Below are 27,598 nucleotides of genomic sequence, written 5' to 3' on the forward strand. Positions count from 1 at the left end.
AGCCAGCCAGCCAGCCAGCCAGCCAGCCAGCCAGCCAGCCAGCCAGCCAGCCAGCCAGCCAGCCAGCCAGCCAGCCAGCCAGCCAGCCAGCCAGCCAGCCAGCCAGCCAGCCAGCCAGCCAGCCAGCCAGCCAGCCAGCCAGCCAGCCACCCATCCAGCCACCCATCCACCCACCCACCCATCCACCCATCCATCCATCCATCCATCCACCCATCCACCCACCCACCCATCCATCCATCCATCCATCCATCCATCCATCCATCAATCCATCCATCCATCCACCCATCCATCCATCCATCATCCATCCACCCATCCATCCATCCATCCATCCACCCAGCCATCCATTCATACATCCATACATTCACCCATCCACCAATCCATCCATCCATCAATCCGTCCATCCGCCCGTCCGCCCGTCCGTCCGTCCGTCCGTCCATCCATTCTGTTTTTGATGACATATTTGCCTTAATCTAGAGATTCTTACCTGAATCCTACCCATATTGTAATTTATTAAATTGCAAACCGATGGTTAGGCAGATTTCCTATTAACTTAGTGTGGTGTCAGTCTACCATATGGTCGAAGATAACAGCAATAACGAAAGTATTCCATGGATATCTTATAAATGCGTCACAATTTTAGCTAATAAACAGATGGCTAGGCTAGCTTACACCATTGACGTCTTGTGGTGTTAGGCAACCATGTAATCGAATGTAACAGAAATAATGAAAGTATTCCATGGATATCCTTATAACGCGTGACAATTTCAGCGAATAAACAGATGGTTAGGCTTAGCTAGATTTCTCATTGACTCAGTGTGGTCTTAGGCTATCATGCTGAAGAAATTGAAAGAATTCTCACAATGATTATTTATTCATTCGTTTATTTCATAGAAGGAAAGGCTGACAAGGAATTTTACGAAATGTTAATGGTTTATAGACGGGATTATAGACGGCCTTTTACTAAACGTTTATTCCAAATGCGATCAAATTGCGCGAATCGCGTAATCTCGCGGCTAATGCGAACCATGGGCCTGAATAATAGATAGCAGTAGTAACAACTGTTTAAGAGCTACATTCGATATTTATATGGTCTGATCCAATAGACGTGGAGAGCAAACTAATGCAGCTGCGGCAGTGCGATGCTAGTAGTGATGTTACTTATATGAAGTTATTAACAAGTTAATGAAAGAAACAAAAGCAAATAGAAATGACTGAGGAAGGTTTTATACCTTATCTAACACCAACGTATTTAAAAAAGAAAACATTGTCAGTAGAGAATATCATTCATTTATCATGGAATCCAATATATAATTTATTTTCCGGGTACCTGGATTCCGGTTGGGGAACGGCTCTCGGGTACCCGGTTACCGATTTTGGATCCGTGTAAACAGATATATATATATCATAGAACCGGCAAAATCTGAACAAAACTACTGAGCCAAACATACAACCGTCTTGATACTTAAGGCAGCTAAAATTACGTTTGATAAAACTGAATATTCAGTTTGAAAAGTGGATAATATCACCAGACTAGACAATTATATTACCACTATATAGTTTCTTTTCAATCGTACTTTGAAATAACGATAACGTACCACGGCTGTATTTAGCATTCCTATAACATATTCACAACGTAAGCGTTCTCACCAATTGGCAGGTTTTACTAAGTGCGAGGACATTATTCATTATGACTGGTAAGTTTGTAAATAAAAAAGAGACAGTGAATGATTTGTTAACATTATTATATTTGAACTCCTTTATGAATATAATATCGCAATACTTGTTCATTATAGCTGAAGAAACCAAGTGTACCTGCATACGTTTGATACATAATTTATGCCATGTAAGATTTACATATGGTACATAACACACAATGGCGCACCTGTTAATGGCAAAGGCGAAACCTTTGCTTTGCTTTGACACTGGATACTAGTTAAACGGAGAACTGTACCTTCAGACCTATGACCTCGGGACCACGGGAAAACAACTATGACGATGACATTTGCAGGGACTATGACGGCTATGATGGTAATGGTAATGACGGTCCAAAGACGAGTGCCATGACGATATGTATGACAATGACGATGATGGTGACACTAAAGATCACAATGCCGAAGAACGATGACTATGACGACGATAAAGTCAATGACGACTAGGATGATGATGACGATGACGTTGACGATAACAATGACGATGAATATAATTAATATTTTAATACGTAAATCGTAATGCACATGGCTAGCCTGCAGTAAACGTATATCAAGCAGTGATGTCACACTTTTAAGTACAAAGGAGGGTGCTAACATTATTGCTTTTACTTGAATTGTCATGTGTTTGCATGTTGTACCAAGTATGGCTTAACTACAGTGTATTTTTATGTATAGTTTAACTAGTATATATGTATGTATGGCTTAACTACAGTGTATGTGTAGGTATGGCTTAACTACTGTGTAATTGTATTTAATAATTGTGAACATATCGAGGCCGTTAAAGAGCATGTCTCTTTACTTTCGACATTCAATAGTTTAGTACATCATAGGTACTTCCATAATAAATAAAGTGCGTAAGATTAAATCCAACCTTAAATCCATTAGGTCTATGTTGCAATATCTTGTGCTAATCATATAAAGGCACGTATAGAGACTATGTCAATGCAATCGTTTAAACAGTTTTCATTTCATGGTGGCACACCCCAGACGCCCTTGTTATCTAGCCAATTAGTTCAGGGATACAATTCTAGCATTATTTGAAGTCTAGACACATAACATATCTTCTGCCTCCACAACTGACTGTTTTGTTCCAACAGTTGACGTCAATTATCCACCTTAGAAGCGAACGTATCATTATAATAGTAATGCATTCTCGTCGATTAATATTGCATAAGTTCACAACCGTTGTAGTGACAGCATGTCATCCTAGTTCCACAATCAACTTGAAAATATTGATGATGACAGTTTGTGTGCGAATGTACATTGAGACGTTATTCACATGCCTCTTTCGCTTTTGGTTACAAAATGTGCTTTATAATTTTGACCAACAGTTTGTGGAAGAAGCATATACCGGCAAGGTTCGCGTTTGTCCGAGAAAAAACGGTCGCAACTTGTTGGGCGACTTTTTTGTGTCAAATTTGGGAGTAACTTTTAAAATTCCTGTTGTAACAATCATGACTATAGTAACTTGGCTTTTGCATGTTTTATTAATTGATTTTACACTGAAAAAATCATTCTGTGATGTTATCAATGCATAGCCCACTCTTCTCACTTATTCGTAATGTAGGGATGGCTCATTAAATGAATAATTATTAGAATAAAACGTTCAACGATATATTAACGTTAACGTTTGGCTAAACAGTACATTGGGGTGGGTGTGGTAGGCTGAAGAACAATTGTTAAAAGTGATGGCATCATTATACTACCGAGCCTAGCCTAGGAGTAGGAGGTCAGCGTTACAAATTACAGATAGTAGTAAGTTGAGTCTCGTCTATCCGACAAGTTCAGTGATTAACCTCCGCCACGTATCACGATCTTGCGCAAGGTTTATTGCTTCCTCGAAATTGTTAATATTAATGTCCTTAAACTGCGACTTTATTTTTCCAAGCAAGGTAGTTAAGGGCATTCCTACTGGTTTAGCAGTATCTCTATCTGTAATTACAGATAGACTATACTTTAATATTGAAAAATGGTGTAATGATTATTGCAAGAATATTCAAGGTAGGTTAATTTTTGAGTGGATTTTGTGTCGCATTTTTGGTCGTAACAATAAGTAACACTACATTTAGTTTTAAGACGGAACCATATTTTTGGTCGTCAGTATGCAATCTCTGGTCGTGAAGAAAATACCGATTTAGGCGTAAAACGTTAACCTTGTATGCCGGAAATTATGTAAAGGGATTGAATTAGTTCCTCTTTTAAAATTGAAAAAAAGTATATCTGAATTGTTTCTTTTGATGGCATAATTATACAAAGTAAACCACTTCCTTATACTTCTGAACGAGACATTCAATGCACCATTAACACGCCTTTGAATTGATTTTATATATGCAACCTTATTTACATATCGTACTCATTGTTTGAGAATTTGGCTTGCGTGACAGTGATGTATATGAAATGTGTACAAAGCACGCACACAGTGATTTTTTTCTGAAGTGTATTTAATAAACCCCACACTATATACAGTGAAAGCAAGGCATATCAAACATTTGGTTTAAAATGGCACTGTAGGCCTATTGAGTTTTAACATATTTGGACGTTGTCACATTAGCTTTGAAAGCATGCAGGTCAACAAAAATTTGTGTTGGTTATTTGTATTCCAAATCCACCATCAATTTCTTCATACTTATTTTTTTTTAAGATGATAGGATATCATATCAAATACGTTTACACATACAAAAGTTAATACATAAAACGATAAAACAAACATACTTCAACAAACTGGCCAAGCATTGACTAAAATAAAGAGGAATAATGTTTAGATGATACAGTAGGTTTTAATATAAAATACATCTACACATACAAAAAAATAATACATTAAACGATATAAGAAACAGACTTCAACAAACAGTCCAATCATTAACTAATATCAAAGGGAAAATGTTAATATGATAGGATATAATATAAAATACATTTACACATACAAGAGTTTATACATAATACGATATTAGAAGCAGACTTCAACAAACAGTCCAAGCATTGACTAATATAAAAGGGAAAATGTTAAGATGATAGGATATACTACAAAATACATCTACACATACAACAAATAATACATAAAATGATATAAGAAACAGACTACAACAAACATTCTAAGTGCTTGGATGGAATGTATAAAGCAGCATCGTACATAAATGAGTTACTGTAAACTTACGTTTGGTATTGTGTGTGGATTTCTTAGATTTCTGCTCGATTTTTGCAGGAGACTTTTTAGTTCAGTATACAAAGAGTGATTATATTACTGTAATGAATCTTATTTGCCATTCTTGTAAACTCAGTTCTTGCAGCAGCATTTACATTTTCTAAAAGTGTATCCAGACAGGCACTGCATAGATCCCATGTGCCAGGGTAGAATAAATAGTTTCGGAAACATTTTCCTTAGCATTTTGGTTAAAAAGAGACACAACGTAAGCGACACTAGATATAATATACTTTTTTAATACCTTGATACATTGCAAGAAAAGGTCAAACTGTCGTCGCTGTATACTTCCAGTTCTAGGAGTAATAGGTTAACAAACGCACGGAACAATGTTACCACTCAAATTAATATATATATTCCAGATCAACAGCCTCCTCCATATGATGAAAAGTCGGGAAATCCGCCTCAACAAGGTTACCCGCCTCAACTAGGTTACCCGCCTCAACAAGGTTACCCGCCTCAACAAGGTTACCCGCCTCAACAAGGTTACCCGCCTCAACAAGGTTACCCGCCTCAACAAGGTTACCCGCCTCAACAAGGTTACCCGCCTCAACAAGGTTACCCGCCTCAACAAGGTTACCCGCCTCAGCAACAACAAGTTACAGTGGTACGTATAAGACTGATATTAACTATTGAGAAAATGTAGTTAGGGCTACAAGCAATGATAATATTATTTCTTTTTTTAATTGTATCTCTCAAAGGAATATTCATAGGCAGATGTTCTAACGTTAGGTATTAGCAATATTGTCAAACATGATCACAGCATATTTACAATCCATATCTCAATATATCGGCCCATTTAATTTATTATACAAAACTAATTATTTTTACAGCTTGATAATTACACTGCCGACCGCAGGACTTGTTTAAATAAAGTCTTTCACAATCGAAACCTGAAATGAGATGTCAATGTTATATTAGAATACAAACTTTAGCTTATTAGATATCCATTAGGAGTTACACTTAGGCGTGGAAGCAATTGACATGTCGAAGACAGAAAAGAGAAAGATATGGTTTGGAACCTATAGGCGCCATACCTTTGAACATATAGCCGTGATAGTCTACTTATATTGATGAAATACTTTTAATACTATAAGGGCAATACATTTTTTTGACATTTAAGTTAGATATATATATATATATATATATATATATATATATATATATATATATATATATATATATATATATATATATATATATATTTACAATTAGGTTCATGACTTTTCTGCTGTTGTGTTCGGCATGTTAGTTTCAAATATGACTCGCTAATAATTATGTAAGTCGCTATAATTCTGTTATACTATTAAATGCTGATATTTATGTAGACATTCCTACACATACTTGACATCTCTATACAATCATGGAATATTTGGCTCTTCTTTTTAAACAACAACAACGGGATTATCACCTATGTAATGTTCTATAGTTTGCATTATTATAATCCTGGGCTCACTAAGGTTATAAATGATTCTCCGTTTGATTGGCATTTTCTTACTCCACACCAGCAGAACACGAGCGAGTGCAGGATTTGAAAATGGAGGAACGTGGCCATGGTGTCGTTTAAATCGAGCTGGAATGTGGGGAAGTGTGTGTGCGTGAGATCATTACTAATATTACTCAACATTGGTTATTTATGACATCATAACACTGTTACAGACATGATACTGTTATGATATACTAATGGCCGATAGTACCACGATGTATTTTGTTACATGTATAGTTTGCTATGCAAAGTTGCTAATCTTGCTATATTTCCCGTATATAGATCAACACTGTCGCTGCCGCCACACAGCCTGCTCCTGTCACAATTGTTCGTACAACCCAGGTACAACCTAATGACCACTTGGTATTTGCAATTCTGGTCACCATTTTCTGTTTCTTTCCTACTGGTATCGTGGCTATTGTATTTGCAGCTAAAGTAAGTATTTTATGAGAATCATTGCCTTTCTAGCATATTCCTGGCTAGTACATGTATGATCAGATTTAAAACCCTTTGCTTCGTTTCCTACATTAAATATCTTCAGTGTTGCACATTAATATGCTAGAACAACTGGTCATCTTTAACATGAGAATGTCTTGAGAGGTCAGACCCTCTCGTCCCCTACCGTCTCAAACCCCTCACCGAACTCCCTCCCCTCCCCCACCAAAAAATTAAAACTTGCGTAAAACTTTAGAAGCTAATTAAAATTTGACTCAGCAGGCCTATTGGAGAACTTTATAGCAGTCTCTTGTTAATTGTGCATAACTCTTTATTACCAGTTCAATAGTACTATAACCCTTATAATCCCCGTATATATTAATCCGCCGGAGAATAGTATAGTGTCATCATTTTAATTTTGGAAAAAAAAATCCTGGACCCCAAAACCCAGTCTGATATTGTTTTTGCATTGTGAAAGTAGTGCACGTAGTCAATGATGTAGCATTTATGAGGGAAGAGTGAGTAAGGCGAAGGGTATGGGTAAGGGTAGTGGGAAGGAAAGGTTGGTCTATGCAGGAGCATAGCCTACCTTCGTACTAGAGAGAGAAAAAAATGTCCCATTTTGTATAGAGTCATGGACTTTAAGTTTTATTATAATATTGGTACATGATTTTTCATTTTTCAAAATGGTGTTATCATCTTCATCATTTTAACCCTAATTGATTATACGACTTTTCATGCGTGTGTTATATATGCAAGGCATTTATAAGAAAGTTTTGGGGAGAGGAGAAGGCACATGTTGGCATGTTAATTGAGGCTACGGCCCTGTGTGATATAAATGACGTAAAGAAGTTACATTACGGTACGTATGGGTATAGGCATACGCAGGTATATCACATATCAGTGACAGAAAAGCTTGAACAGTCTTCTTTTTCAAATGATAAATTGTCTATTTATATCTTTCCATGTTTATTTCTTGTCAAGGTGAGAAGCCTTTTCAGGAGTGGTGACATACAAGGTGCCGAGCAAGCCTCTGCAAGCGCTAAGGTGTGGTCGGTGATCTCCCTTGTTATCGGTATTATTTGGATCGTTGTTGTCTCAATTGTTGAAGCTGTTTAATAGAGACGTATATGGAAAGAAAAAGAATATCTCATTATTCGCTCTTTTTTCTCTCTCTTTCTCTCTTTTTTTAAACTGTACTACTTAGATGTTACATATTTGTTTCTTAAGCACACCGAATGAATAAAGTAAATTTAAATAATGTTGTTGATTCAAAATAGTTAGACTAAATGAGAACCAGTTTATGTTATGATGATCTATTAAAATATCGATATTTCTATTAGTTGGTGTCAATGATTTCTTTTATCATTATAACTGAGTATCCTTATATGATATAGTCATCGTCTTAACTCCTTTAATCTACTCTATACACATGGGCTCCTGCATAATGTACTCTATTTTCGAACACGATGTCTTCCAGAATCCCCTACAAATCTGTACGCAACCATGTACTTCATTCTAACGACTTCCCTATGTACAGTATATCTTAAGTCATTGTCCCATAAACTGCTTTCATTTCATATTCACAACTTGAGAACATAAACAGACGCACACCATTCTAATAATTTGTACATGACTGAAGTCATCGAATGCCATTTGTACAGTGATTAGGTACCGTAGTGTACTGTGGTCGGTCTGGAAAACAGTGTTCAAAATGATCTAGTCTATACTCATTACATATTTCAAGTTGAATTAGTATTTTATCTCTCTTTTTTACTGTATGATGTAGTTGCTTTTGTATTTCTCTAACTTTTTTATTATTACAGGGTTTTTCTGTTTCGCATGATTGGATTTTGTTTTGCTGTTTGTTGTTCATATAACGAAAAATCAATATAAAAAGAAAAATTCATTTGTATTTGAAGGTAAAGATAAATAATGGAAGTAAAACTTTAACATTCTATATATACATTATGTTTATAATTCATGCTACCTTTACTGATAAGAGACCCTATCTTTTCTTACCATTGAAATATATTAATGTTAATATCTGTCTGTGTCAATGTTTATGTAGAACAGACGATACTGAAACCATCGAACAGGAACGTCAATGGAACAACAATAATTAAAAGGAATAAAGCAGTAAACATTCAACATTTCTCTTGTAAGGATAAGTTGTTTCCGAAAACTTCAAATAACATTTACGTTATGGATGACACGATGACTGGAGTAAACGATCGTAGATTGATTAACTTTCGAGAACCCAGCTAGATAATAGAAAATTCTTGAAACTATTACGCTTACAGGATTACAATTGTTTGTAGTTAATTTGATCAAAGACCAATTTCCAAGATGACTAAACTAGATTTACTAAAAAATGATTCCAGAGAGTGAATACTAATTACAGAGAATTTCTAAATAAATTTCTCTCCACCGGTAGAAAGTTACCATTAGGGTTAAATATATCGTTAACAAATATGATGTCCTATTGCATACAATGTCGATAATTACATGGTTAGAACCTAAGTGTGGGTGTGTGTGTTTTTGCATTATAATTGACAAAAGATTAGGATTCGAGTTTGCTTTACTAGTATTTTATCTGTTTTAGTTTTCTATGTTTCACAGTGTGATGTACAGTTGCTTTATTTTTTTTTATTATTTTTTTTATTACAGCGTTTTCTGAGAAGTAAATGAAGAAGTTGATTAAAGAAGGAAGCGCAAAACGAAAAGGAAAAAGTACGTTTTTCATATTATGACCATGATTACATAGGCTATTCCTTTGAATAGTTTTCAACTTGTATACTAACGCTGTATGTCAACCTTGTACGCTAACGTTATATGCCAACATTGTATGCTTATCGTGTATGCATACCAATTAACTCAGTTGATGTCTGTCAGTTCCGTACTGTCGCGAATGTAAGTTTCAGTTTCGCTTTCTTCATTAAGACCACCGAACGCTCTCACCGACCTACTAATATCAAGTTAAAAGGTACATATTTAAACAAGCACATAAATAATCAATATTGTCATTTTTCATCTCAGCAATATATAATAATTACTAATTGAGTTTGTGACAATTATTCATTCGTCTAACCTGCCATTATAGAAACATTTTATTGAGTCAAGCTAAGTTTCTGCATACAATTACCGCACCCTACACGTCTATTACAAACAGGATGCAGATCTGTAACATTGGATAATGCTTATATTTCGTTCATCAAATATTCTTTGCTGGTAGCCTATATATCTATTACAGTTTCAAAACACACACAGAGACCCACACATACCCACCAAGACAGACACACATTGAAAGAGGCTCACATACGGTAGTTTATATACTACCGTGATCCCTTTATTGCAACATTACGTGTAAAACGCTTGGAAATCCCCCGACGGATTCCCTATCTCCATCGGTGTTTGTTTCGTTTCTTTTGTAATGAATAGTTAAATAGAAGTTAAATACAAATAACATCAACAATGCATACAAACAAATCGACGGACCGTCTTGCAGCTTGCAGTCATGCAGGGGTCGCACAACAATTAATTGCTCGCATTGACGTACACACTAAACTCGTTACTTTCCAAGGCCGCTAGAGCATAGATACGAGTTTTCACATTTTCTACCCACCATATAATAGCTGGCGGCTTGGGCTTATTACAGCACATTCAACTTTTGCCACCATGACCGTTTTCGATTTTTACCTAGAAAAGCTCAAAGTTTAGCATAGTGCTCTCCAACCCATCTGCCAGAAGTCTCTGCGGAATCTTCTCGTTTTACCACCAACACCTTTTTAAATACCTTAAATCACCTTCAATCCTCCAATTTTTAATACCATCAGTAGTTTATGTCATCCTCTTCAACATCCAAGCAGATAAAGAAATGATGATGAATCAGAAAATCCCCCCAAAGTTCCAATACAGTAGGTCACTTGAGGGTTATTTTCCGACAAAATCGTTAACCTCTCATGTGGACGTGCACTACTCTAATTGTGGTGTGACACCTATATTATCGGTGACTGTGTATGGTACCCCCAGTCTTAATCTAGGAATTCCTATACTAACCTAAATTCAACAGACATAATTTATGTTTGCATTCTATCTTCCTCTAAGACCTGGCATGGGCCCATTCTAGGCTCTCATGACTTTGTTTTGAGCAGAGTATGCCATATATGTGTGTAATAATGAATCGTCTTTTCAAAGAGTTACTGGGAAGATATTGCACTGAATTTGCTTCTCACTTTGAATGCATAATTGACTTCCTTTAAGTTGCCATGACTCTCTGTCAATTAGTGGTCATACATAACATTCAGGCTTTGCATGCAGGTCCGAGCAGAAGGGGTTTCAGGCGCGTATCCAGGATTTTCTAACCCGGAGGGCCCGAATTACTATCTAAGCGGAGCGCCACCATCGGTTGGCGCGGAGCGTACAAGAAAATTTCTGGTTTTGATACCCCCCAGATCACCGGAAATGGCACTTCTCGGGCTTGAAATTGACCAACCAGATGTACACTTTTGCCTGAGAACCAAGTATTTCCCATTTTTTTTTTCTTCCATCCACAACCTTTTTGAAGATTGTCACCAGTCACACATCATGTTCGACCTCATCGCATGTCCTATGGATCATTGCTTTTGTAGGTGATTCTACGTCACGGCCCACAATATCCGTCAGCCCCACTTTTCAAGGTTTTAAGCCCATTATTTGTTGAGAATTTGAAAATTCACATTTCTCGTGAATAAAATCACTTTAAAACATACCCATAATGTTGCACAAAATTCAATCTATGGACAACCAATATAGAAAAACCTCCTTGAACCCCTAACAGACAGGTCAAAATTGCACGAGTAGAGGAAAGTATGATGAAGAATGTTGGTCAGGAAAGTTTCGAAAATTCCGACACAGTTAATTTATTGGTGTAGAAATATTAAAACCCTCTTATAATGGCTTTTATAAAACTTGGTTGAAGGAAATGAAAAATAGCAGATATTTCCGAAACCGAACACTACACACATAGGCGTAGGTCCCGCAGGAGGCGGGGGCTGCAGCCCCCCCCCCCCCGCAACCATTTTTTTCCCCATTTTTTTCGGGCACCTACTGAAAGAAAAATAAATAGCAATGAATAGCTTAAAAATGATCTCCTTGGTAATTACAATAAAGTTCTAAGCTTGGCCGACATTACTATACTTTAAAAGAGAGTTTTGACATAAATGGATCTGTATGCTTTTCTCCATCTACATAAAACATTTCGTTATTGACATTAGCATCCGGCGGTATACTGTGCAACTTTCACGGACCGTAAGGTACACGATGCCATGCAATGTAATGACCAATGCTTGCTGATATGATATAGGCATCTATATGTGGAACGCGCGCTTCGCGCGCGAACAATTTTGGTTATATTTTTCGGGCAAGTCATTACAGCCCCCAAATCCAATTGGGCTCCTACGCCTTTGACTACACACATAGACAGTTTTTGAGGCTGTTCATCGTGGAACATGCATTTCAATGCGCACTGATATGATATTATATCTGCTCTTTGCTTTACAAATTCGAACAGGCGTGTAGCGAGTAATTGCCAAGGGAGGGGCGAAGCCTGTAGGCAAACTATCTATGCGAAGCGCCACCATGAGTTGGCGCGAAGCGTACAATAAAAATTTTGGCCGAAAATGCCTCCCAGATCGCTGGAAATGACACTTCCCAGGCCTTGTAAGTTGCATCTAAGCATTGTTTATTTTGAAATTACTAGCGATGTCATAAAGAAAATTTGCTCGGGGGGAGGGGCGGTCGCCCCCTTCCCGAAATGCGTCATGTTCCCCGACGACTCGGTCGAGTTCAAGACCAGTGCACAGTTGGTTCCATATAGCACAATTGTACAATTGTTTAAGGCGTCCATACACACACACGCGTTATGATAGACCATATATAGTACTTATGTAGATACATTAGTGAGAGAGGAAAAATGGAAACGTCAAAAATGGAGTTGTCGATGTAAGGGGTAGGGTGAGGCGCACACCCCCTCCGTAACCCTTGATCTGTCAATGGCTACCCTGTGTATATAATAGGGATCAGCGCTTTAACTATGACTGTTCCTCTTTCTCTTCCCGAGGTCTTGGCTTTCTTCTACTCCCTCCTTTTCTCCTTTTTCTCTCTTTTTTCTTTTTCTTTTCCCTTCCTTCCTCTCCTCCTTTTCTTTTTCCCCCCTCCTTTTCCCTTTTTTCTTCTCTTTTTTTCTCTCCTCTTTTCCTTACCCGGGGGGGGCGCGCGCCCCCAACGCCCCCCCTGGATACGCGCCTGGGTTTACACTGCAAGCATGTGAAAGGAACAGTGAAACGGAACAGGACATTTACAAATTGATTTTTTTTAAAGAATAAGTGGAGCAATCAAAAGTCTACCAAGTATGACATGCCCTCTGTAAATGCATGCCTCTCCCTCGCCCCCCCCCCCTCCCCCTTCCCCACCCACCTTATAGGTGCATAACAAACGTTAGAACAGTTGTTAGCTGATGATATCAAAATAGAGGAAACCCTCTATTCAAGCTTTTTGAAAAAAGATTATTGCAGCCTCCTTCATAATTGATTGTATAATGAATAAAACAGCACAGATTAAAAACCTGATGTTTACTATAAAGTGTTTAACATACCAAATAACCTCATCTGGATCAAGTTTGGACACCCTGTACCATGACTAAATATAGGATTTAAAGATTTAAAGTAGGAAATATCACACTTGACAGGATAACATATTCATGTACACAAAATATCTGACTGAGTTGCATGGAAAAAAATTCACTGAGGAAACAGGTCATGTATTAATTAATAATACTGACATGCCAGCATTTCTCCAGCAGATCAGGGTAATAAACAATGGCATACCACCTGGGAAGACCCATAGGAACAACTTCTTATATACTCTGCATATAGCATGTCAAGCTCCATACCGGCTTCCCACAACGTTGTGTGTTAAACGCCAATAACGTACACAACAAATACATCCCGCACAGTAAGTTCCGGGTTAAGCTGTATAAGTCATACACCTACCTGCATGCTCACCTGTGTCATATTTATTGAGACTTTCTAGTGTGCATTTTAAGGGGGAAAGGAACTGATATGTAAAGTTCGACAGTTTTACTAATTTAATATTCAAAAGTGATGAGTTGGACGATATTGTCTGCAGTTTAACTATTTGATGAGGGATGTTGATCGATTATGAGACCTACTTCCAGGGGCGTCAATCCGTAGTCACAGGTAGGGCAGTCATTATACATACAAACAAATAAACACACACAAACACACGCACCCACTCACTCTTCATTTATAATTGCTTCATCGTTGACTATGTGCACTACTTTCACAATGCAAAAAAACCCTATCAGAATGGGTTATGGGGTCCAATTTTCAGGTTCTTTTTTTTTCAAAATTGAAAGGATGACACTATACTCTTCGCCGGCGGATTAATATATACGTGGATGATATATATTTATATAAAAATATATAGATATATTTATTTATATATATATATATATATAAATATATATATATATAAATATATATATATATATATATATATATATATATATACGTTACGTTACGTTGTTACGTTTCAAAATGTATGTGTATGTGATTTGGCAACGGCCAACGTGAAACGAGCACAGTACTGCGTTAACTGTCAATGCAGTGCACTGTACTGTTTAGCCAAACGCTAATGTTAATATATCTTTGAAAGTTTAATTATAATAATCATTCATTTAATGAGCCATTCCTACATTACGAATAAGTGAGAAGAGTGGGCTATGCATTGATATATATATATATATATATATATATGTATATATATATATATATATATATATATATATATTTAGTAAATCAAAAAAAAATAACACACCAGAAAAATTCCACTTCACGACCGGTTTAGTCCTTTTTAGTCCTTTATGTCACCGAAGATCTAGATTGCTCCTTAAATGCTAAATTGATGATGGTGTCGGTTCCCGAATCAATCTTAAGGTTAATCTGTTGTGTTATCAAACATGAAAACCTCAACCAAAATAACGTCTTACAACTTGTTCATGTATATATATATATATATATATATATATATATATATATATATATATATATATATATATATATATATATATATATATATATATATATATATATCACATATGCAACGTTAGCATACACGATTAGCATACAAGGTTGACATACAACGTTATCATACAATGTTAGCACACAATGTTGATATACAACGTTAGCATATATACAGCAAAAAATCCTTATCAATGGGATCTACGTATTCAGCAGGTGAGAGCGTAGGTAGCCTTAATGAAGAAAGCAAAACTGAAACTAACATTCGCTACAGTACGGAATTGACAGACATCAACTGAGTTAATTGGTATGCATAGACGATTAGCATACAATGTTGGCATACAACGTTAGCATACAATGTTGGCAAATAACGCCCCACCCTCCAACCCCCTCTTCCAATATTCTCAGTTGTTGCCAGCAAAACAAACAACCACGCTGACTGTTATGTTTTATTACGTTGATTTTTAAATGGCATAGGTCACGGTGACGTGTTAAATAAACCAAGCTACAGAAGGTCACAAGATCATCATATTGTTGTACTCTGTTAAAAGATCAAGCCTGGTATAACATATAACACCTGATTGTCTATATACCTACTGTGTTGATATATGCCGCTAACGCATGCTAGACAGAACGCTTAGCTTATTCTATTCTCCATATATGATACTTATCCTCGTGTAAAACTGAATTGTGTAAGTACGTACAATAGGAATAATAAGTCTGTCGTGTTGTAGTGATTTTATTAGCGTTAAGGTCTGTTTGGGGCTGTAATAAGTTTCAATAATAGAAGCATTCCTATCCATTTTTTTTTTATTCAATTACGCCATTGTTGAAGCTCTGCTGTACTACCACGTAAGTCGTAACGAGACAACTTACAATGTGAACAATATTAACAAACGAAAGATGAATAAAAACAGCAATGAACAAATTCAAAGGAAACTGGCAAGCCAGGCGTTTTGGTAATTGATATAACTCTATTGTCACTCAAGTAGGCCTACCTTCACTAACCCTGTAATAACCCAAGACATGTTTACTATTGTCCTCATATTTACACTTGTCAGTGAACTTTTCCGAAGAATCTTGAACAAATTTGAACAACAGGTTGTAACGACTTTGAGTAAACAGCCAACAAGCACGCAGTCGTTCATCATCTGTCAGTACTTGCCTGATTCTTGTTGTATGGTCTTCTTATTTTGAGTGATATGAATGATCATACAAAATTAATACTCTAAATGTATTAGCACGGAGCTCTTCTAACTTCATGGTATTAAATTGTCATACAACACTACATAACGTATAATTGCTCTCTAACACGTTATACTCAGACCTACACATGTATAGCCTACTTACATGCCACAACAATCCAACGCAGTAGCGGCTTCGTACCAGCTGACAACCGTGTCACGCATTTTAGCGATTTGAAGGTCACTCGATTGCGCCATCTTCTTACACCCAAAACAATGACTCGCGCAAAGGTTTGGACGAAATACAGATATTATCGTCGAATCTTTTCAAATGTTCACATATTGAAACATTAGAAGCACCAGATTTACTCTCGAGTTTTGAGTGAGTAGAATATACTAGTTAAACTGAAATACAAATTACGGATATTTAACCGTGCTTACACAGCTGTTCTAAATTGGTGGAAACAAATATCCTGGCATGCATGTTGTCAAATGTTGTACAATCCAACGTAAGGCTCTTAACTAGTTACATACGGTATACGAAGCCTAACCGTTTTTATTGTTACCATGCTTAAATTGAGTAGACCTAAATATAGACGAAACGGCTTAACAGAAATATTTGGTCCCCAGGGCCATGACGCTGAGCCGGGTACTCTTAGATTGAGGGGCAACAACAGTTTATGGAAGGGACACTAAAAACAGGAGGGGCACAATACTCATGTCCTGTTACTTGTGAAATTTTCGTACACATGATGGTGGAACGGATTAGGGGAAAGGTGTGGGGGAACAGTAGTCTGGACAGGGAAGAGGACATACCACCTAGGCCCCCAACCTGGCTATGTGACTGCTTGGGAGGGGTGAAAACATTCATATGGAGCCATACAGTCACCTAAGGCAAGTGCTCAGTGAATAATAAAGACTGAAAAAGACTGCAAAGTCATGTTGAGGTCAACCTTTTGAAGGCTATTTAAATCAACAAATGTTGAAGCTAAGTGAAACATCTTCGGAAAATTGCTTCCTTTTTAATTGAAAGGTACCTCACAGTAATGAAACAACCATAGCAAGGTGATGGTACAGGTGATTGGAAAATATGTCAAACCCCACTTTTGTCCATATCATATCTGCAAGACGGTTTTGGACAGAATTTCCCAAAATATAATTCCCCTGTACTTTCTGACTATTTTAAATGGACTTATCAGATTGACTGAGAGGAGACAGGTGTAAACATACAACATATAAGTTAAAATGGAAGAAGAACAATATAACTTCCGAAAAGAATCTAAATTAGGCCTATATAGTTTAACTTATCGAGCAGCAACAAACTGTTTCGTTGAACCAAGTTTAATTTCATAAAAAAATATGTTCAAGATTCCCTTTCGCTTGCCATTCCCTTTACATACTTCCTTCGAAGTCGCTCACAATTCTTGGCTTTTATTTAATTTTAAGAATTCCTTACAATCCTAAAAATTAAGGAACTTGATTGCCTGACGTTGAGAATTAACGTAAAATATTACTTGGGTCGACGCTTTTGCGTGAGCTGTTTGTTCAATATGCTGCAAGCGACAAGCCGGAAGTAGCTTAAGTCTATGTGGAGTATTTTTTTCTGTATTAAGTTTGTGTATGAATTACGTACAAATCTACGGTTGGAAGGTTCATTGGGCTGTCGGTTATCAATTAAACTGTTGACCTTTGCACAATTATACTCGTTCTATTGAATAGCTTGCGCTAGTTATATTTACGCAGAGTTTCATCTATAAGCATAGAGTGTAACCGGGTTAAATCAGGGTGTAACCGGTGGATTTCAACGACGCAGGTACGTGTGTTGGTAGTGTATGGGGTTCTTAATTCCCCAACAGGTTTCGGAAGGGTATCAACCTTTTACGGAAGTTCCAGCGGCGGATCAGGAAGTTCATGAAGGAGGGAACATTTGGCCCTGCATGGGAAAGTTTTAGCTGACTCGTTGGAAAAACAAGGTAAAAATGTAGACGTCATTTTGGAAGACCTGTATATAAACTGTTACTTTGATCTATAATTAGGTCTAAACGTTATGATTTATGAATAAAGTTGGCTTTTCATCTCCTACCCTTAAATCGTAGGTCCGGATGGGTGGTCTTTTTCTTCCCCGATCGAACTAAGAGAGACATACGCGACTGAACTTTCTCTCGACTGGGGATGAAGGTCGGGAACCCCACCCCATGCAACTGGTTCGGTTGACTCCGAGCTGATTATACTGATATATAATACTGATAAATAAAACTGATATATAGATGGATACCTCTCTTTATTTAGAAAATCAATGGGGTACAAACACCATTTGAATATTTATCAATTGGGCAACTTAATTATGACTTACTTTTAAACAAGTGAAGAAACAATCACTGTCTCACAAATAGTTAAAGTAATGTTTAAGATCAGTAAGATGACAAGAGTGCACAGAATAACAAAACAATACACAGAAGACGTAACAAACGTTGCTTTTGGTGAGAAACTAGTGTACTGGTAATTCAGATTTCTACAAGAAGAAAACGTCGAATAGGGACAATTTTAACATGGTTAGAAAGAAAAAATAAGAACTACAAGGACAATGTATCCAAATCTTCCACCAGACAATTCCTTTCATCTATGCAACTTGTCGTTAAGAAAGGAGGGTGGAGAGTTGAAAAGAAATACCGTCATAGAATATGATCCTTTTACACTGAAGTGAGGTGAAGTCTAAAGTGATGGGCTTGACGAAATGCACTGAAAATGGGATTTCCCTACAGATGGATTGTCTGTAAGGCAAAATTCTGCGAGATAAGACTAAAACAGGATTTGATGAGGGTGTTGTAATCGGTCACTAACAGAATGCGGACTTGTAATTTTATAAGTGCCCATAGTTCTATCTGCTAGCCCTAAAAATATGCCCTGTACGATAAGCTGGTGAGGTTTAATGACATTAAAGAAATACCCAGTTACATAGATGTTCATAATCACGTGGGCCGGTGCAAATGAGTTTCAGTCTGCCTGACTTATTGGCAGGCTTTAAGTAATATAATTCTTAAGAGGCTCTGTGAATGTAAATGCACGTAAATGTCAGTAGGCTTATGATAATAAAACTATTCATATTTACCAGTACATCCACAAAATTAAGTTTTTGGAGTTTAGACACTTCTGTGGAACACTTTATATTGTATTGGAATGAATAAACTGTTCAAGTAAGTTAATTGCGTTTCTGTTTTGTCTTACTACTACAACTGTACAGTTAAGTGATACAATTGATTTGCTTCATCGATTACATCAGCTTTTATAAAGAAACCTCCGTGAATGTGTATGTACATCAACTCACCCAGGTCGTTTTAGGTTATTATTATTATTAATGTATAAAAGCTTTGTTAAACATCCGACTTCCTGAATCACAGCTGAATCACACAAAACTTCTCGGATGCATATTTAAATATGATTTTTTTTCTTGATCTCTTTAAATGCAATATCGTTCAATTGTTTAAAACTTCCTCTTAACACCTACTGTCTACTCACACATGCATGTCACATACTTACCCTTGACTTACCATGGTGAGTGATACAATTGATTTGTTTCATCTATTACATCAACTTCAATAAGGAAACCTTCGTGGATGTGTATGTACATAAACTCACCAGGTCGTTTTAAGATATTTATTATTATTGTTAATGTATAATAGCCTTGTTAAACATCCGACTTCCTGAATCACAGCTGAATCACACAAAAGTTCTTGGATGCGTATTTAAATATAATTGTTTAATTTGTTTTAGGGGTTGTTTTGCTCTCTTTAAATGCAATCTCGTTCAATTGTCTACAACTTCCTCTTAACACCTACTATCTACTCACACATGTATGTCACATACTTACCCCTGACTTGCCATGCTGAGGATTTGGATCTGAAAATAACAAGAAAAACTACTAATTTTTAAACTGGCGAAATTGAACGAGATATAAATTGTCCAGTGTAATCGTTAATAAAAATGGAGGTTGGGTGTGGGGGGCAAGTATCTGTCATTCGTATGAGCGACGAAGGTACTTATCTGCTTTAATGATATGAAAGATTTAGTAATGACTGGAAACGGCAAGAAGAATGGGTGATGGATTAGGAACCGTAACGGAGAACGGGGTGGGGTGGGGGACAAGGGGATGGATAAAGAATTGTAACGGAGAATATTGAAGGCACAGGGGATGAGAAGGAACTATAACGGAGAATGGGAGGGACAAGGAGATGGATAAGGAACCGTAACGGAGATGGGAGAGGGTCAAGGGGATAGATAAATAACCGTAACGGAAGACATGGGAGGGACAAGGGTATGGATAAGGATTCGTAACGAGAAATGGGAGGGAGAAGGGGGTGGATAAGGAACCGTAACGGAGAATGGAGGAGGGAAAAGGGGATGCATAATGATCATAACGGAGGACAGGGGAGGGACAAGGGGATAGACAAGGATTCGTAACGAGAAATGGGAGGGAGAAGGGGGTGGATAAGGAACCGTAACGGAGAATGGAGGAGGGAAAAGGGGATGCATAATGACCATAACGGAGGACAGGGGAGGGACAAGGGGATAGATAAAGAACCGTAAAGGAGTATGTGGGAGGGATAAGGGGAGGAATGAGGAACCGTAACGGAGGATGAGGGAGGGACTAGAGGAGGAATGAGGAACCGTAACGGAGAGTGGGGGAGGGACAAGGGGAGGAATGAGGAACCGTAACGGAGAGTGGCGGAGGGACAAGGGGATGGATAAGGAATCGTAACGGAGAATAAGACGGACACGGGATGGACAAAGAGAGAGGCATACGACTCTTCCGGGCAAATAAGTGGGTAGAGACTGTTGTCAGGATCTTGGAGGTAAAATACATTATATCTTATATATTACATTAAATACCTGCCGCGGTATACATTCGACAACGTAGTGATTCTACAACAACCAGTAGACACTGAATTCAATATTAATTGATCAATTATCTACACACCTCCTCTTCTATGAAAACCAGGCTGAAAAGTGTCCCTTTTGATAATAAGAGTGTACCTTTTTGTAATTTTTGTAATATTAAAAAGTACTCATGCAGCAATGACAACATACATTTTCTGCTATAATGCTTAACTTATAACGGCAGCTCAATAGGGCCATGACAATTTTTTTTTTTCGTTTTTCCGACTATTTTGTCGATTTGTTTTAGTTAAAATTTCGTATGTTTGAGTTACACATATGTTTTTCTAACTTTTTTTCGTTTTTATGGCTTTTTGTTGCGCTTTTTAAACTTTTTTTTTCGTTTTTTAGGCTTTTATTTTCGCTTTTCAGACTTTCTATTTTCTTTTTTCAGACTTTTTTTCTTGACCCTGTACCATTGGTGCAGTATGTATAATGTGTTGTTTTTATGGTTTTTTCTCGACGCACCTTTTATCAGCATGGAACCGAAATGAAAACTCATATATGATTTGAAATTTGAAACGCAGTTTGCCTCAAACTTGCCTAATCAGAAAAACGAACAAAAGGCGAAAAAGTTTGAATATCCGAGCCTGAAATAAAATGTAAGCAATTGCTCCCTAGACAAGCTAGCAGCCATTGCAGCAATACTTTTACATTGACCATAGACAGGCGAAGCGTTTGGCTTTCCTAGTTACAACGCCAATGCAAACACATTGCACGTATAGGCTAGGCAAAGTCGGAAAAACGGGGGGAAATTTCAGAAAACCGAGAAAAAAATCAGAAAAACGGGGAAAAAGTCAGAAATACGAGAAAAAAAGGGCAGAAGAACAAAAAAAAAGCCAGTAAAACGATTTCCTTTTTTTTTCTGGGGGGGGGGGATTATGGCCCTATTGAGCTGCCGTAATTTATTGCATTGAAAAAAATGTTTGCAAGAAATATTTTCTATATCTATGCAGGTGGGCCACGATACCTGCCCGCTGGCTGTTACGTTACGGGGCTTCTTACTATAAATTTGTGAGTTTCTAATAGGACTCATTTATCAGAGACTTTTGAGATAAGTTTTGTTGTTTGTTCGCTTAATCAAAATTAGAAGAAATAACTTATATATCCGTGCAGGTGGACCACGATAACTGCCCAATGACTGTCACGTTAAATGGCACCTTATTGAACATGCTGCTTGTTCGCTCAATCAAAATTGGGAGGGTGTGTTAAATCTCAGTGCAGGGTGCCTCTATAATTTTTGCTTTAGTAAAGCTACTTCTGTTTTCGATAAATTTTGATTGAAAAATTAATATCAGGCTAGTTTTAATGCTTATTAACATTTACAGTTATAACATTTGCGATCGAGTGGTTGAAAGTGTAAAATGTAAGTTTTCAAACAATGGTCATTACAATTGAAAGTTACCTAAAACTTTGAGAGTTTTGGATGTCGATGAAAAAAGTCTCTCATATATGCAGATTCTGATTATATTAGCTTAGTACATATCTGGAATCATAAGAATATACTCAAAGCGGTTACACAACTCAGATGATGGAAGAATCCTATTCCTCTCACTGCCTGCGTTGTTCTTATCAACTTGTTTTCAACAAATGAAACACAACCCATGCAATTAATAACGGTTTTATCATATTGTTAACCAATGTATTATAAAGCTTTTGACTTATTTCCATGCAAGGAATTCAAGTTGTTACTCACCCTACATCACGGGAACGTTTTCAGGCAAAGAGTATAAGCTGCTGTTAGTATGTTTAATTTCGTTGTGAACTAGTTTACATAATAATAATAATAATAATAATACACAGTTCTTATAAAGCGCAAATACACACTTAAGTCTCTATGCGCTAAAAATTGAAAAATTTACATAGTGAGTGGTTTAAATATATTTAGGATTATCTTGCTGGCGGCAAATTCGTGTGTCTTCTTAAACAAAACGAAAATGGAAAGGGGAAGTATTAACAATGTCGTACTATGCCGGCTATCCATTGTAAAATATCAATTACGTCACTTCCTCTTCAGCAGAAAACAAAGGTGTTCGTGAGACATTGAGGAAAGAATTTTCAGGTAACCAATAAGCTATTTTACAACGAATTTCAAAATCTGTTGGTACCAGACTTGATCTTTATACTGCTACAGAAAAAAGGTAAATGTCGAAATCATGCTTCTTTGATTTACAATTAATCGCCCATGAAACGATGGAACTACATGTATGAAATACAAAATATTATAGCCCCAATTTTGATGGTGTCACACAACATTGTTCACCTCTGGCGGTTCTATACACATTATTACATCTCAAATTCTATAATTCGAATTATTGTTATATCTCTAATTCGAATTCGTGATGTATCTCTAGTTCTTTTGGATATCTCTTATTCGATTTATTGATATTTCTAATTCAATTTTGGATATCTCTAATTATTTTGGTACCTCGAATATAATTTAGGATTTATTGATTTCGAATTTGGATTCGCGAACTCTTTTCTTGATATCTCTAATTCAAGTTTGGATATCGTGAATTCAATTTGAGATATCTTAGATAAATTTCCCTGCTTAATATCTTTAATTTATTTCTTGATATCCTAAATTTTGAGATATCTTAAATGAACTTCAAGATATCGAAAATGCAATATCTGATATCTCAAATGTATTTGAGGATATCTGAAAACAATTACAGATATCTTAAATTAGTTTGAGATATCTGAAATTAATTGTAGATATCTCGAATTAAATTGAAGATATCTTTAGTTTTTGAATACATTTGAACACGGCGTTTCATACGTACTTGTTAAGTTTTTATTTCTCTGAAAATTTACACAAACGTTTCAATGCCATGGATATCCCGGATTGAAAAATATGGTTGGAATAAATATTTTGTACGTTTCTAATGTTTTGTGATGATTATTATTTTTTTTAATACTTTTTTTACTGTTAATTCACATATATATATATTCATAACTCTTAAAAGTTCAAAATTAAGCAAAAGAAAAAGAAAGAGACACAAAAACAAGTTTCCTGTCAATGTATAATGGAACACTTTCAAAATGGGTTTTAATTTCATTCTTGCAAAGAGATAATTTCTTTGTCAAAGGTAAACGATTGATTAACGTACTGTAAATTTTCTACAATAGCAGATGTTACTCTACACCACATTCCGTGAGCATGTTCAAGGAGAGAATTCATCGGCAACAGCATACTGAGTGACGTCATCATGACTTTGTGAGTGTTTCCTTCTATGTTTCAAATTGACGATTATAAAGGATTTCATTTTTTTCACATGAACTAAAAGCTAACAGAACAAAAATTAGTGTCTGCTAGAGAAACAGGAACTGTTCATGCTGCCGGTTCGCGTGTTTTGAAGTAGTATATATGAGAGGACCTTATCCTCGCTGTTGAATAAACCAGGTCACCTGAAACAAACAGAAGCTAGTAGTTAATGAAGAAAGTTGTACAAGAAAAAAGACTTAAAGGTGCTAAAACGCGTCTGTTATTCATGAGTCATAACAATGACAAAACCATATTGAGTGACTTCCTCTTTCGTTTGTGCCTTTCATGACTCTTTAACAACCGATAGGTGGAGAAAGCTAATCAATTCCTTCAATTAAAAGTCAACAACAATCAATATATTAAAAACGATATATAGGGCAGGAGAAGAACGTAATGCTTTTGGCTTTTATGATTGCCTTGTGTAAAGTTGTCAAATGCAAATACTTGAATAAAGCATTAGTTTCGTTAAATTTTATGACTAAATATATAAAAAGAACGTAACTCCCTTAGCTTGTATGATTGCCTTGTGTTAAATTGTATTACGTTATATATTAAATATAGTTAATGAGATATATATATATATATATATATATATATATATATATATATATATATATATATATATATATATATATATATATATATATATATATATAAATAAGTCACTGTCTTACCACATATCTTACCTTAGACCGAGTAACGTGCCCATGATTTCCAAGGTGAGAGAGACAAACTCAAAGTTAGCACCGACTGATCTAGTTACATGGGTGCTTAACGTTGATGGAAGTACCCAGAGGCGTATGAAGGATTAAATAATGGAGGGATGTATGAAGAACTGTAACGGATAAAGAGAGGGGGGTCACTGTAATGGATGAGGTACTGTAACGGAGAAAGAGGGAGGGACAAGGGGATGGATAAGGAAGCGTAACGGAGAAAGGGGAATGAACTGTGACGGAGAATGGGGGAGGCGCTTTCACTCAACTACGGGGTATTCGCTTCAGTAAACTTTGGATATCCTGGAATCGTTGAAACAAAAGAAAACAACGAAAATGTGTTTTCTTCAATAAGCATTTTTTTTTATTAACAAACACTTGAATAATTTTGAAGTCTAAATTGAAACATCACGACAGTAAGAAATATGACCCATAATTTTGAAATTATACTCCCGGTAATTTGAGCAACTTTTCACAAAATGCAATAAGGAAGGCAATCATTAAGTTTGTCTTATGTTCTTCAATTATAACCACAGCAATTTAGTATAGCATTAAACAAAATGAATACTTGTTCTACCTGAAGACTTAAAACACCTTTGATATTCTTATCAAAACAGGATTGATTGGACCTAACCAACAACAAATGTAAACAAACTGAAAGGAAATGTCTGGTAGCCATTTGAAGTCACCTTAAAAAAACGTCAATTTTCACAAACATGTTTATAAAGTATGAGAACGCTAATATTGCCTTTGACAGCGAAACGATTTTTCAATCCTTTTTAGATGGATATTTCAAATATTTCAAATATACTTAAGCGGAGAATTGCCCTTCAGACATATGACTCCTACACTACGGGAAAACAACTATGACGATGACGATTGCAGGCACAATGACGGTTATTATGGTGATGATAATGACGGTCCAAAGACGAGTGCTATGACGATATTAATGACAATGACGATGAAGGTGACAATAACGATTACAATGCCGATAAAAGATGACTATGACGACGATCATGTCAATGACGACTACGATGACGGTGACGATGACAATCGATTTAGTGAATATTTTAATACGTAAAGCTTAACACTGTCTTCCTTTCAAGTGATAAAACGTCTGTTTGTATATTTTTATGTTTATTTCTTGTCAAGGTGAGGAGCCTGTTCAGTAGTGGTGACATACAAGGTGCAGAGCAAGCTTCTGAAAGAGCTAAGTTGTGTTCGGAGATCTTTCTTGTCATTGGTATTGTTTGGATCGTTATTAACGTGATGTTTCGAGTTGTAGCTGCCGCCGCCTCCTCCTCCTCTTACTACTAAGATTGATGTAGACGTATTGAAAGACAATTAATATCTCATTATTCGCTCCTTCTTTGTCTGTCTTTTACATTTTTTTGTTATAAAATATACTATTCAGATGTTACATATTTGTTACTTAAGCACACCGATTGAAGAAAGTAAATTTTAAAATACTTTCGTTGATTCAAAATAGTTAGACTGAATGTGAATCAGATTATCCTTTATGACATAGTATTTAATAAAAATAATAATAATGATGATATTTAATGTTAGTGTTAAAACAGACAGAAAACTTCATTTGTAACTGAAGGCAGAGAAAATAATACAAGGTAAAAGATTGATTTTTTTTCCATGTCAACATCAGCTAAATATAAAAATTAGGGCAAGTTAAACCAAGGAAGCTAATACATTTCTCAGTTACAGTCGAACATATTTCTATGAATTACATAGTTTTGTACAGAAAAATGATGTTATAATAATCCATGCTACCTTCACTGATGGGAGTCCCTTTATTTTCTTAAAATTGAAATATGTTAATGTAACCAATCTGTCTGTGTGAATGATTATGTAGAACAGACGATACTGAAACCATCGAACAGGAACGTCAATGGAACAACAACAATTAAAAGGAATACTGCAGTAAACATTCAATATTCTCTTGTAAGTATTAGTTGTTTCCGAACACTTCAAATAACATTTACGTTATGGATGACACGATGACTGGAGTAAACGATATATATATATATATATATATATATATATATATATATATATATATATATATATATATATATATATATATATATATATATATATATATATATATATATATATATATATAAATGAAAATCGTAATGAGTTGGGAAATCAAGAACAGTGAAAAACTTCCAGCCTCCACCGGGATTCGAACCACGGGCCTCCCGCTCTGTACACGGACACCCTAACCACTAGGCTATGGACGCTGATTGTATGTCCAGAGGTTCGAAACCGGTAAGGAAGATCGTAATTCCACTCTAGGCGTTTTGTCACCTGTATCGAACAATACTAGTTCTGTTTTTGGTGACATATTTTGCCTTACTCTAGAGATCAAACATGATGCTGACCAACTCGAAATCATTTGTGATTCCTAAAGCCGGATCTCGAAAGAGATACTTTGAACAGACTTTTTGTTAATGAGATGGAGGTAAACGATAAAGGCAAATGAATATACATAATTGAAAATCGTAATGATTTGGAAATATAGGCGGTATATACATATATCTATCTATCTATATATATATATATATATATATATATAT

At 36.2% G+C, this 27,598-nt stretch overlaps 1 protein-coding gene and 1 long non-coding RNA gene across 3 annotated transcripts; both read left to right on the forward strand.

Moving 5' to 3' along the window:
- The first annotated feature begins 1,961 nt into the window (after positions 1-1,961).
- On the forward strand, positions 1,962-12,601 carry LOC139982056 (uncharacterized). Its single transcript, XM_071994563.1, has 5 exons — positions 1,962-2,141; positions 3,041-3,092; positions 5,169-5,515; positions 6,677-6,829; positions 7,814-12,601. Exons 1-5 carry the CDS (start codon positions 1,962-1,964, stop codon positions 7,946-7,948), a joined length of 867 nt encoding a protein of 288 aa, XP_071850664.1. The 3' UTR covers positions 7,949-12,601.
- A 5,147-nt stretch (positions 12,602-17,748) lies between these two features.
- LOC139982737 (uncharacterized) lies at positions 17,749-27,538 on the forward strand. Of its 2 annotated transcripts, none has more exons than XR_011798318.1 (5): positions 17,749-18,067; positions 21,983-22,040; positions 23,044-23,167; positions 24,156-24,243; positions 26,157-27,538. It is a non-coding gene; the product is annotated as an uncharacterized lncRNA (long non-coding RNA). The 2 variants fall into 2 exon arrangements; XR_011798319.1 differs by having other exon boundaries at positions 23,047-23,167.
- Positions 27,539-27,598: the final 60 nt, after the last annotated feature.

Source organism: Apostichopus japonicus, chromosome 16, assembly GCF_037975245.1.
Source record: "Apostichopus japonicus isolate 1M-3 chromosome 16, ASM3797524v1, whole genome shotgun sequence".
In the NCBI taxonomy this organism is placed as follows: Eukaryota; Metazoa; Echinodermata; class Holothuroidea; order Aspidochirotida; family Stichopodidae; genus Apostichopus; species Apostichopus japonicus.

Excerpts from the sequence above, each read along its gene's own strand:
- LOC139982056 (XM_071994563.1), top strand. The coding sequence starts at position 1,962 with ATGACCTCGGGACCACGGGAAAACAACTATGACGATGACATTTGCAGG. Across the intron at positions 2,142-3,040 it reads ATGACTATGACGACGATAAA|TTTGTGGAAGAAGCATATAC; the intron begins GTCAATGACGAC and ends TTTGACCAACAG. Across the intron at positions 3,093-5,168 it reads CGTTTGTCCGAGAAAAAACG|AAAAGGTCAAACTGTCGTCG; the intron begins GTCGCAACTTGT and ends ATACATTGCAAG.